General features: G+C 41.1%; 1 protein-coding gene across 2 annotated transcripts in view; it reads right to left on the reverse strand.

Annotated features, from left to right (window-relative positions):
• Positions 1–2562: 2562 nt before the first annotated feature.
• cldn19 (claudin 19) overlaps positions 2563–13917 on the reverse strand; it is a 32846-nt gene continuing 21491 nt past the window's right edge. Inside the window, exons 4-5 of one of the 2 annotated variants that reach the window (XM_056468762.1) lie at positions 13354–13500; positions 2563–5619 (exon numbers count right to left, since the gene is read on the reverse strand). In XM_056468762.1, the coding sequence (XP_056324737.1) occupies positions 5571–5619; positions 13354–13500 (196 nt within the window). In that variant the 3' untranslated portion in view covers positions 2563–5570. Of the gene's footprint in view, positions 6034–13353; positions 13501–13917 lie in introns of both variants that reach the window. The other variant, XM_056468763.1, reaches the window with a different exon arrangement.

Raw genomic sequence — 13917 nt, forward strand, 5'->3', positions numbered from 1 at the left:
CAAAGTTTGTCAAACTAATCCCTCTGAAAGGTCTTCCCACAGCCTTTGAAACAGCCGACAATATCTTTAATCAAGTCTTCAGGTCATTTGGTATTCCAGAAGATATTGTGTCGGACAGAGGTCCACAGTTCATCTCACGTCTATGGAAAGCCTTCTTCAAGCTCCTAGGTGTGGCCGTCAGCCTCTCTTCTGGATATCATCCCCAAACCAACGGGCAGACAGAGAGGAAGATTCAGGAGGTGGGACGGTTCCTGAGGACCTTCTGCAGTGGTCACCAGAGCTCCTGGAGCCAGTATTTGGGCTGGGCAGAATATGCCCAAAATTCACTGCGGCAACCCTCCACCGGACTCACGCCATTCCAGTGCGTCCTGGGCTTCCAACCACCGCTCTTTCCCTGGGATGGCGAACCATCTGATGTCCCCGCAGTGGATCACTGGTTCCGGGAGAGCGAGAGAGTCTGGGACGAGGCTCATCAACATCTGCAGAGGGCAGTCCGTCGAAGCAAGGTAACCGCCGATAGAAGAAGGTCTGAAGAACCCAGATACACACCCGGACAAAAGGTGTGGCTATCCACCCGGGACATACGCATGCGACTGCCCTCTCGCAAGTTAAGTCCCCGATTTGTTGGTCCCTTCACCATCGTGGAACAGGTTAACCCCGTCACCTACAAACTACAATTACCCTCTCACTACCGTATTCACCCTACATTCCACGTATCACTCCTGAAACCCTATCACGATCCTGTTCTTCCCTCCACAGAGCCTGACCACGAAGAGGAACCCCCTCCTCCACTGCTCCTAGAAGAAGGAGCCGTCTACGCAGTGATGGAGATCTTGCGTTCCCGACGTCGTGGTGGCCAGTTGGAGTACCTGGTGGACTGGGAAGGGTACGGCCCCGAAGAAAGGACATGGGTTCCCAGAGCTGATATTCTCGATCCTAGTCTCATGGTGGAGTTTCATGAGAGCCACCCTGAGTTCCCAGCGCCTAGAGGCAGAGGGAGACCACCACGGCGTCGGAGGTGTCGGCCCTCAGGAGCGGGCCCTGGGGAGGGGGGTACTGTCACGGATTGGTCAGGCTCTCACGACCCCCACTCACGAAGATCACCATCACCTGACTTCTAATGAGCACACAGCTGCATCACATTCACGAGCACCAGATAAAAGCACAGCACTCCAGTCGCTCATTGTCCGGGCTCGTCTCGACGAAAGCGGACAACTGAGCGACCACTCAGCGTAGTCATCCTCAGCTAAACAAACGATTTACTTACCTGTTCTCTTTGTATTCCTCCTAGTCTTCCTGGTCCTCCCGAATCGTCCTGTCTTCCAGTCCTTCCAAGTCTGTGTCATCCTCTGTCAGCTGTATCTGGTGTGTGCTGTCCATCCTCGTGTAGTCCTGTTACCCAGCCACGGAGGAAAAGACCCCAACATCATTCCTGATCCTCCTGGCTATCCTTCATGTGCTCCTTGTTGTCATTTAATAAACACCCTAACGTTTCCTTACCTCTGTCTCCTGTCCGCTTCATAACAATTACAGTAGTTAAGCCTTTAAATGTCACTTTAAGCTGTATAGAAGTGTCTTAAAAAATATCTAGTAAAATTTTATTTACTGTCATCATGGCAAAGATAAAATAAATCAGTTATTAGAAATGAGTTATTAAAACTATTATGTTTAGAAATTTGTTGAAAAAATCTTCTCTCCGTTCAACAGAAATTGGGGGAAAATAAGCAGGGGGGCTAATAATTGAGGGGGGCTAATAGTTCTGACTTCAACTGTATATGCACAAATATAATATTGTACAGCTTCCTATTAAAAATATGAATTTAAAGGATAGATTTGTGAGGGGTGTACTTATAAATGATGAGCACTGTGTATATATATAAAATGTATTTCTACATTTATTTATTTATTTATTTATTTATTTATTTATTTATTTATTCAAAGGGCTTTTAGCTGTGAGATATACTGCAAGGACTTCTAATATGAAGTAATCAGTCACATGGCCTACTACTAACAACTGCAACTGTGAAGCAAAAATACATCCGAGTATAACAAGTCCTATGCCATCTTAACACCTGAGGGACACACAACACATAGCACTTCTGCAGGTATGCTCTTCTTGTCTTTCATTTAGCAAGCTTAGTTTATTTAGATTAGTGTTTCTCAACCACTTTCCTGGGGGACCACCAGCTCTACACATTTCCCATGTCTCCTTAACCAAACACAGCTGATTCAGATCATCAGCTTATTAGCAGAGACTGAAAGACCTGTAATGGGTGTGACAGACAAAGGTGATATCCAAAACATGCATTGTTGGTGGTCCTCCAGGAACGTGGTTGAGAAACACTGATTTAGATTAATTTAGCTTACCATGTTGTTCATTCCTATGCTTTCTTTCGCTTCTTGAATGCGCACGAAAACAGAAGAGTGGTAAAAATTTTCATTTATTACTTCCTGTTTGCTTTCTACTTTTCCAGTCTTGCTCAAACCAGTGTCATGTGAGTGTATTCACTAAAATAAGTGTATAAGCAAAACATTAATTTCCCAAACAGACACACAAGCATATATCATTGTATAGTTTATTTCATTTTAAAACAGATAAACAGAAAGCTTGATACATCATATGAGATGATACATACTTGAATATTAGGTAACATAACTGGTGGAAGATGAACTAAAATATTTCTAATGACAACCCACAGGCTCCGTGGACCCTTTTGAAGACAGTATTCGTGATAAATAGTGCCTTTCAATGCAGGTTGAATACAATTCACCAAGACAAATCATAAGTGCACTAGAGTTTTGAAGAGAATTTATGGTTTCTGTGTCACACGTGGGTCTCTTTCGAAGCAAAATCAACCCCTCAGTTTATGCACTATACATTTAATGAACAAAAGATGAAAATGAAAACATTTGATTTCTCACATGGTAAAAGATCCATTTCACATACAGTACACACATGAGACACTAGGGCTGCACAATACTGGGAAAATATGCGATATTGTTGTTGAGTATTGCGATGGCGATATATAATTTCCCGAGAAAAATGCCATTTTTATTATGTTTTTAAATGGCTTATTTATGTATAATGTTATTAAAATAAACAGGTAAAAGATGATTTTCAGATCTTATTAATTCTTATTTAAAAACTGTTTACATTTAGACCCAATCCTAATTCTATTTTTGTACCCCTTCCCCTTGACCCTTGAATCAAAGTGTGAAGTGGAAAACGGCTTCAAATTTACCCCTAAGAAATGGGACAGAGGGTGACATGATCGCCCCACAGCAAAAAGTTTGCTGGTTCGAGTCCCAGCTAGACCAGTTGGCATTTCCGTGTGGAGTTTGCATGTTCTCCCCGCATTGGCGTGGGTTTCCTCCGGGTGCTTCGGTTTCCCCCACTGTCCAAACACATGCGCCATAGGTGAATTGAATAAACTAAATTGGCCAAAGTGTATGAGTGTGCATATGAAAGTGTATGGGTGTTTCCCTGTACTGGGTTGCAGCTTGAAAAGCTGGAAATCCGTTGTGTAAAACATATGCTGCAATAGTTGGTGGTTCATTCCTCTGTGGTGAATAAAAGGACTAAGCCGAAGGAAAATGAATAAATGATTGAATGAAATGGTACAGCACTACAACACCAGCACACGTCATTATATGTCGTTGCGAGCTCTTACTTCATATGTGGTTGACGATGGCGATTGCTGTATTCCAGTTGCAATATTTTTCGGTATTTATCTTCAGGAAAGCGACAATATTACGTTATCATAACGATATAATGTGTAAATAAGCTTGTAAATGTACGGCGCATTTACACCATGGCCATATTTATCTATGTAAATGTACGAAAACAACAGTAATGCTATACCAGACACTGTTAAAAGTCATTCCCAGCCACTAGGCGTTTTTGACAGGGAATTTGAGTGTCAAAAACTACTTATTGTTATGGGTTATAGATAGCGAAATTTAGCTTCTTTTAAAATGGTTTCATTTTTAAAAAGCATGATTGTAAAACACGATGAATGTAATAAAACATGTGCTTGTCTGTTGTAAAAGTTCTTAATAATACCAAAAATACTAATTTGTGGATCTCCTGCCTCACGTGTGCAGTCATGCTGCTGTTATAGCTGGTGTATTTTGGTAAATTTTTGTACCTCTTGGTTTCAAGTGTGGTCCTGGAAAGTCTCAGTTTTAAGGGCTATCTATCCCTTCCCCTGAGCTCAGAATATCCTCAAGCTCGGGGCTCCCTCCCGTTTGAAGGGCGAGAGGAAAGTTTGAGCTCAGGTAGGTCTCAAGAACTCCCCTGCTTGTGAACATGTTAAGAATAGCTAAGAGATGTAGCTAGCTAAGAATTTGTCTTATGATGGCACTTTGGATTAGTCAATTTACTTATATTATATGTCTTTGGATGGTGGGAGGAAACCGTGGAACCTGGTGGAAAACCCATGCGAGCATGGGGATAACAAGCAAACTCCGCACAGAAACGCCAACTGGCCCAGTAAGGGTTCGAACATGTGGTGTTCTTGCTGTTAGGCAACAGTGCTAACCACTGGGCTGCCGTGCCCTCCGCCTTATCCTCATAAGTAGGCGTGGAAGGAGGATTCGTCAAGACGAAGATGACTGAAGTAAAGAAGTCTGTTTTTTTTATAGCGAGTTAGTATTCGTCTGATTGGGGGATCAGCTGATGAGGGACCAGCCGTGATCAATCATAAGCAAGGGATCCTCTTGAAATTAGTTTATAAATATACCGCACAAAGAGATCTGAGACACCCCTACCTCTTCACGTAAATGCGCAAAACGAGAGGTAAAGAGGTAGAATTGGGATTGGTCTTTAGTATTTAAATAATCTAACTCTGATTGGTTGCTTTCATTTCCCGCCATTAGTGTTTATTTTCAGCTCAGGGTTCACCTTTGGGCTTATCCAGCCAATAGCTGAACAGCAACTACTTAGGAGGCAGGGCTAAAGATAGTAAGGCACTATCTGATTAGTCAAATTTAGATTAACAACCAGTGCATCAAATAAAATGTAATTTATCACTTGTGTCTGCGATACATTCATTATCGCGATCAAGTGTCTGCGATACGCTTATATTCGCGATAATGATATTTTTGCAATATATTGTGCAGCCCTATAAGACACAATAAACTATTAGCAAACCAAAAGACATTTGTAAGTCAAAACACAGTTATAGCTCAAAAAGTATATTACACTGCACATGTCGAAGATTTGCATAATTATTTAAATGCATTATAATGTACCCTGAATCAATGCTCTCCAGATGAGTGATAATGTTTTCCGGCAAGTATAACAAACTCAGAAAAAAAAAATGACATGTCAAAAACTGGTAATGCTAATGCGGCTCACACACTCCTCGTCAAATTTGTTTTACACTACAGTACAATGTTGGTTGGAAATAAATGCATTGCTTGGTGTAATGAATGCATTGTCTGTGTTACTGTACAGGGAAACATGTTATGTTTGAGTTTTTACTGGAGCTTTTTTACTATTACAGAAAAGAGAGTGTCTTGTCTGTTGCCAAAAATCTAACAGCTTGTGACCCACGAAGTCGCCCAAACTACAAGTACTGCTCCCCTTTCTCTGCTGGAGAACTTTTAACATTTGCTCTGCAATTTAAAAGAAAAAACAAAACATGTTTGAGTTAGTACGAAAAAAAAAAACGCTTTCAGATCCACCGCTCCAAATGAAACCTTTTAGTTTACAATACTGCAATAATACATATTTACAAAGGCAGACAAAGACGAAGAGGGGTTTCCACGCACACAGACAACAGATATCGGGGGTGACAATTTCTCTTTTCTTTTCCAAACACGTTTATTGATCAGATGTTGAAAAAAAGGCACACATGTTTTAAGTATGTAGGGTGTAGGAGCCCAATCGTACAGACAAGTGTCCAAATTTGTATTCTAGGTGGGAGTGAGGGGACACAGAGACACAGAGAGTAGAGCTCGGACAGTCCTCGAAAAAAGGCAGGGAGGGTTGGTCAGTCAGGGAAACTAGTCTCACTCAACAACTCATCCCTGAATTAGAGAGAAGAAGAAGACAGTCAGAGAAGAACAGCATTAGAGGATCCTGGGATAGAGACAGTTCACCTGAGCCTCGTGCTTCATTGGTTGTTAATATGTTATGCGGCTTCACATCAAGGGTCTCAAACTCGACTCCTGGAGGGCCACAGCTCTGCAGAGTTCAGCTCCAACCACCTCCAACTCTGTTTAATAGTCTCTGGCTAGTTCTATGCTAATCTAGATCAATTAGTCTAAAAACGCGACATGTCCACACTTTTTTTCCCCAGTGGCGGATTTAGGCATTTTACAATATGGGCGATTGATCAGGGCAGCTAACACCCCCCCCCCCCCCCCCCCCCCACCACCACCACCTCTTCACTTTCTTCTACGACAGATTCTGCACAATGCCCCCCCACCTCTCCTTCCCTTGTCTTCATTTTCGTCCGCAAACCCTCCCCCCCACAACACTTCACTTTGGTCCACGAAGAGGCGGCCAGTGCCAGTTAAGCTTGCGACAGTACTGCCATCATCCACTCTCAGGCCCTGTCTACAGGAACACGAACGGGTATTTTAAAAACCGCTCTTTGGGTAACGCTTTATTTTGATGGTCCATTTGAGTATTAGTAGACTGTCTGCTTAATATCTGTTGAAATTGCTCCTTCAACAGACATTTAACTGACTATAAGAAACTTTGCAAGTACATGGCAACTTACTTTAACCCTATCCCCAACCTAACAGTCTACTTATAATCTAATGAGAATTAGTTGGCATGTAAATTCAATGTAACTTAAATTCAACAAACGGACCATCAAAATAAAGTGTGATCGCTAGATTTTCTACGCAGTTTCGCTGTTTGTTCAAACCAAAACGGAGTATTGGTCCATGAAATCAATATTTTCTGAAAACTCTGGCCAGGGTAAAGAGTTTCCAAAACTCTGGGTACATTGTGGTCGCATATGCGCTGTTTTCTCCTTTTTGATTGGCCAACATGGCTGGGTTCACACCAAACACGGAAGACGCAAATTAGTGAAATTACTCAGGTTTGCGGCAAAAGCATTGCGTATTCAGTGTTGTTCGCACCTGAAACGGTAATCTGCCTGTGCTTTTACATTTGCATTGACTTGTATGCAGTTTACACACAAAAATACTTAATTCCCCATTTGATGTGAACCAAAAAGTGTCATTATCGCCACCTGTTGGTTCACAGTGTATTTTGTAGTTTTCATCTGGAGAGAGAAAGCGGGGAAAACTCAGTTTATAAAAATACTATTGTCTGTGTGGACATGGCCTAAAATGACTGAAAATGCTTTCGTTCATGTACTTTGCATGCACAAAGACGTAGACTCTTATGCTGTGTTCACAAGCATGGATAAGCGCGTAAATAGGTGCGTAAACATTTTGAGTTTACTTTCTTCATTCGCACGTCAAATCCGCTTAATTCGTGCGTCAAATTCACTTCACAACAGATGTGGATTCGCGTGATGGGCAGGGCTTCTGTCTGCCTGGTGACTCTAGCTTCATTGCTAAATGCCTAACATGGATTTTATTGAGAGAATGGCTGTGTTTATGTGCTTTATGAAGGCTGAAAAACTGCGTTGATTCGTTTGGAGCCATGTCTGAGTCCACTAGATCCATTTAGAGGTGCACCCATCTCTGTGAGCTCATAAACTCCTCCAGAATCTTAACCTGGATGATGGAAGCTTTCAGCGTTGCTTCTGATTGAGCCGAGCCTAGTTTGATGAAGTGTTGTCTGTGTTGGGACACCAACAACAGGCGCTATGTCATTATCACGCCCTCACAGGAGCAAGCTCCTGATTGGTAAATGCGTCGCGAATGTCTGTTTAGGTTCAGATTTTTTTAAATTTGTGTGAATTGCGTCATTCGCACCGCCTCATTCGTGCATATCACGCCACAGGATGTCTATTCATGTCTTTGCATTGACTTAACATGTAAATCACTCACGCTTGACGCTTCTTCCGCATCTGGTGTGAACGCAGCATTACCTGTGTCATATCCGCCTGCCGTTTATTTACTTTCCATCTCTTTGAACCCTTGTGGCAAAGTGTCCCAACTGTGGTCTACTTCTGCCGCTGAACAACAGCTCCCAGTAAACCTTCCGTGTCTTTAATCTTTAATAAAGCTTTCGAAATGGACAGCATTCAAGACATCTGCTTTACAATGTTGTCCACCTTGTTAGCTGAATTGGTCACATGACTTAAATGCATCATCGTTTTCGAAAGCCTTAGGCTGCACCCGAAGTCGCCTACTACTCAGTAGGTACTGCATTTAAATTTACTACTTGACCGTTATAAAAGTACGTTATATGAATGGCACTGGGATGTACTACATCCGCCATTTTGTCATGATTACGCGACCTACTCATGTCAGTTGCCCCCCCCCCCATATTCTGGACGACCACAGAGAGTCAGGACGGTGCTCACTGACAGTAAAGAGTCCTTTTCACTATACTAGGGCATTAGGACACACACAGACCACAGGTTGAGCGCACCCTGCTGGTCTCACTAACACCACTTCTGGCAGCAACCTAGCTTTTCCATGTGGTCTCCCATTCAGGTACTGACCAGGCACCGCCCTGCTTAGCTTCAGTGGGCAACCATGTGAGAGTTGCAGAGAGCTAGCTGCTGGATTTTAGTGTACTATATAGTATGGAAGTATGCAATTTAGGACGCAGCATTAGTTTAGACAGTTCTCACTGCAAAACGAAAACAGCATTTCAAATTTATCCAATTTGGACAGCATTTTAAGAAAGATGTTTTTGTTTTCTAAAAATGCCATTTCCATGTGAACAGAAGGCCAAAGTGAAGAGAGAAACACGCGTTTTTCATCAAAAATGTATTGGTGTGGACATGGCCTCTAGTAGTCTTGAACACCTTGAGTAGTGGGATCAGCTGTCAAACTGAGCAGAGCCGCACCCCTCCAGGACTCGAGTTTGAGACCTATACTTCACATAGACGTTTGTTGATTGTTACCATGGAAATGTTAGGGAAAAACACATGCATAGATGGCTCGTTTGAAAAGTTTCAGGAGGAAGTGATGAAAGGAAAGTTTTTGAGTTACATGTCCTTTGCGTGCTCGAGAAGCGTTCATGCACATTGTTAGTTACCAGGTCCAAAAACACCTCATTTATTTTTGGAGACAGGAGACAAATCTTTCACTGTCAGCAGTACTTCAGCCTTCCAAACGTAAATAAAGGACCACTTCTATGTTGATGATGTTTTTGTTAAAATTGACAATTGTGATGAGACTATGGTTACTATTATATTACAAAATAAGGAGACAAGATGGCACAAGATGGCAGCATGTTGCTTTGCTTACCACATTTGGTGTCAACCATTGCAATTTCAGGAGTGAATCATTATATTTAAATGTGGTTATTGTATTTATTGTTATTATATTTATTATGAATATAATTTATCTATATTTAAATGTTGTAACATTTTACAATGTCTGTTTTCCCACATTTTAGCGAATTGGTGTTCTGTGTTTAGAACTAAAACGTGGGTGTGTTTATATTATTGATCGATTGATTCTTTAAGTAAATCTAGTGCAGGAAAACAGCAATATCAATGGCATTATTCACCCTCAGTTGCTTTACCCTTCAACATTTTAACCTTTTTTTCTGCTATTGAGGTGTTTAAAGCTACAAAAACAGCACACACTTTGGTCTTAAACCAGCGCTGGACTTTCCCTCGAAAGTGCTGTGTCTAAATAGCATGTTTATGCCTCAAGTCGACCCAATTACAGTTCCCACACTCGATCGCTGGAAGTCAGTGGCTTTAAATAATGTCCTGTATGGTTCCAGTGGAATTCCCTGTACTTCAGTGGACAGTGGAAGTGTCGTAACTCCTGGTCTCCTCAATGTGGTGTCAGTAATTTGACCATGGCTGTCAGCAACACACACAGCTGGCGAACAGAGCTCCCACCACGCAGAACAAACCAGTCAATCAGAACAGCCATAGCATGCTTTTTATTTTAGCCTATAGACTGTGTTCGGAATGAAGTGCTTGCTCAATACTGTTCAGTATATACACTACCTGAAAAAAGTCTTGTCTCCTAGACAAGTTTTAGGAACAACAAATTATAACTTGACTTCTAGTTGATCATTTGGTATCAGAAGTGGCTTATATGAAAGGCAAAGATCTCTAGATTACTCTTATTTTAGCTAAATAAAATATGATCATGCCTTGATTTTTAATGATTTCATTAGGACAGTAAGGTCTGACTTTGCTTAGACAAAAGTCTTGTCACTTAACAGAAATAATGTCCAGTATAGAATATAAAGTCATGCTGCAGTGGAAAAGAATGACTATTGTGTCTGACTCCCATGAGCTTGGAGGACTGCATCCAGACATCTCTGCAATGACTCAAATCACTTATTAATAAAGTCATCTGGAATGGCAAAGAAAGTGTTCTTGCAGGACTCCCAGAGTTCATTAAGACTCTTTGAATTCATCTTCAATGCCTCCTCCATCTTACCCCAGACATGCTCAATAATGTTCATGTCTGGTGACTGGGCTGGCCAGTCCTGGAGCACCTTGACCTTCTTTGCTCTCAGGATCTTTGATGTGGAGGCTGAAGTACGAGAAGGAGCGCTAACATGCTGAAACATTTGCCCTCTCCTGTGGTTTGTAATGTAATGTCCTGATACCTCAGGCTGTTGATGTTGCCATCCACTCTGCAGATTTCTCTCACGCCCTCATACTAAATGTAACCCCAAACCATGATTTTTCCTTCACCAAACTTGACTGATATCTGTGGGAATCTTGTGTCCATGCGGGTTCCAATAGGTCCTCTGCAGTATCTGTGATGATTGGGATGCAGTTCAACAGATGATTCACAGGAAAAATCTACCTTCTGCCACTTTTACAAATGATCAGCTACAAGTCAAGTTATTATTTGTTGCTCTTACAACTGGGATAGACGACAAGACTGTTGTCAGGATGGGTACTGCTTAATAGTATGCACTGTACATTGTCACATGACCTCATTTGATAAAAGTTTGGAAATAAATACTCAATTAGCATTTATTTATTTGTTTATTTTATTTAAATTACATTTTAACAAAAGGTTTGACTTGGGGGATACTGTAATTCATGCTTTTTTTACTTTTGGCAACAAAAAAGGCTTTTGGTCATGTTTAAAAATGTTTGGGTCAATGTTTGGGTGTATTTCATGCATACGTTCACATTATGTATATTATATACTGCAGAAATTGAGAGTAGTTTAGACTGATTTCACGCGGCCGCCTTTAAAAAAGCGAAATCAAGGCTGCGGTGAGAAGAAACCCGGAAATATCCACTGAGTCACACAGGAATGTTGTGTACCTGGCTGTATATCATATCAGCGAAGAGAAATCAACACAAATTTATCATTTGCCCGTCTTCCGAGTGACCCGAAGGTCCGTTCTGAATGGAAAGTGAAAGTAAAAAGGGATATCAGAGCTCATTTTCAGCTAAGTTAAGGGAAATGGCACTAGTTAGCTAACATTTTCTTTCCCAAACACACAATTTAGATGCCAATGATCAAAGTTAATGAACTGATTCTTTTACTATACTAGACTTGTCATAATACTGAATTTCGTTACTGAAATTTATAAAAATCGTCAATTTCCCACTAGCATTTAAGCACTCTTAATCGCAACACCACTGATTTGCCATAGTGTTCACCAGTGCTCAACAGAAATGACTGTGATTGGCCGTGAAGGTCATCAGTTCACCGCATTTCACCACTGTTTACTGAGTGCAAACACAGACAAAGAGCTTAGAATGACCAAGAGGCGACACTCAATAGCAGCACCCAGCAACAGCCCCGTGATTCCGCCATTTTGGAGTTAAAGCGATTGGCCGTCTATTGGATCTCATTGCTGTCACGATGGCAAGCAGCTGCTTTGTTTTTTATTTATTTTTTTTTTAAAGCGCATTAAAGCTGAAATACAACCTGAAAGACGACAATACAGCACTTACTGTCACAATCATCAGCACTTTTATTAGTTTATTTTACAGGCTTATAATATGCTGTTGTTCTATTGGAATTTTCAATCCAAAATGGCCACCGTGTGACACTAGCGTCATATACTGGCTGTTTCCCAAGCAACAACAGAGTGTCGCCTCTTGGTGATTCTATGCTTTTTGACACAGATGAGCAATCCACTGATGACTCGACTGATCTTTGCATCTTTAAAACACTCCAGCGTTCGTGTATCTGTGTTTGCACTCAGTGAAGTGCGATGAACTGATGACCTTAACGATCAAGCACAGTCATTTCTGTTGAGCACTGGTGAACACCATGGCAAATAAGCGCTGTTAGTGGGAAATAGACGTTTTTAAAACTTCAGTACAGGGACAACACTATTACAAACAACACGCGGGTGTGCTACAGAGGACCGCGTTGTTTTATCGCTCACTAGGTTACATAGCCTGAAGCAAGCAGGAAAGCCCCACTGTGTTTACCTGCTGCCATGAACTGAAGCCTAGGAGGACACTCTTAAAGACATTGTGATGTTGTTTGATGCCTGATATGCTTTTAATTGTTTAAATTAAACTGAACTGAATGATATTAAAGTGATGTTTACACCATATCTGCATTTTTAAATCATGGCAAAAGCTGGAGGTTTGTAGTACACAGCATGTTACTGCAATGCTCACAGTGCTGATCCTATACTTCTGGGTTTCTTCCCACCGCAGCCTCGCTTACATGTTTTAAAATGGCGGCCGCGTAAAATAAGTGTGTTCTAGTCTGAACATAGATGCTCTACTCCATGTGGAATCTTTTTTTTTTGACTTTATTTTAGCTAACAAAAAAATAATGTTGATTATTGATTATTATTGATTATTGATCATGTGAAAACACATGAAAGTTTCCCTGAAACCAATGTTAAAGTAACTATATAAAAATGTCCAGTGTAAATGCTCTTTACAACTTAGGGATTTCAGCTTCAAATTGGTTTATATAAAGTCTTTATTTGGATTTCTTTAATTTAAAAGCTTATTAATGCTTGATTTGAAAACTGTACCGCTTTAAAAACAGTACAGAATTTCCACATTTATTTTCTTGAAAATGAAAGTATAGCAAAAATACACATTTGTACAATATCTCTGAAAGAAGTACACAATCCTCTGTGAGCGTAGGCCTAGACAATGTAAGTATTTGTCCGGTAATGCTTTAGTTTGAGTGTTTTGGACCTGGATGAACGGTCAGTGCGAGTGTGAAGGTGTACTCATGGTGGAAAGAGCTCTGTCTCTTGTACGCGCTGCTCTTTACAGTTAGAGTTTGTCCTTTGCTGCAGTGCTGTTAAAGGTTTGTATTTACACATACTCTCTGGCTGTGGAGGGCTGAGATTGCCGGTAGAACTGCTGTCCTCTTCTGTCCTCGTTGATGCAGGAGCAGCTGAGGAACGAGCCGCCCAGCATCATCAGGATGGCCGCCGCCCACCCCACGAAAAGAGCGGTGCCAAACTCATACCTGGAAGAAAGAGAAGCCACGCTCTTCATTCAACAGTCAGTTCAATGGTCAAGTTCAGGTAAAACTTTCTCCCAGATTCAACAGATTAAAAAAAGGATTGATCTTTATCATTATTTACAATAGTATTAAATTAAAATATAAGTATATCATAATATAATATACATGTGATATTTGTATTATATATATTATAATTATACAACAGTTCTGTGTGGTTCTCGAATCTGATTGGCTGATAGCTGTGCAATATTCTGTGATAACAGCACTAGTACAGCCTCTTCACTCTTGTGTATTACTCCGCCCACTTAGAGTGACAGCAGATCAATAAACTCACTACAGTTTGATAAATATTGCAGCTGTTGGACAACATAATGTACTTTTCAGGCTTTTTTTTAGGTGAGAATGCAACTATGCAGTTTA

This window comes from Danio aesculapii, chromosome 11 (assembly GCF_903798145.1).
Source record: "Danio aesculapii chromosome 11, fDanAes4.1, whole genome shotgun sequence".
Taxonomy (NCBI): Eukaryota; Metazoa; Chordata; class Actinopteri; order Cypriniformes; family Danionidae; genus Danio; species Danio aesculapii.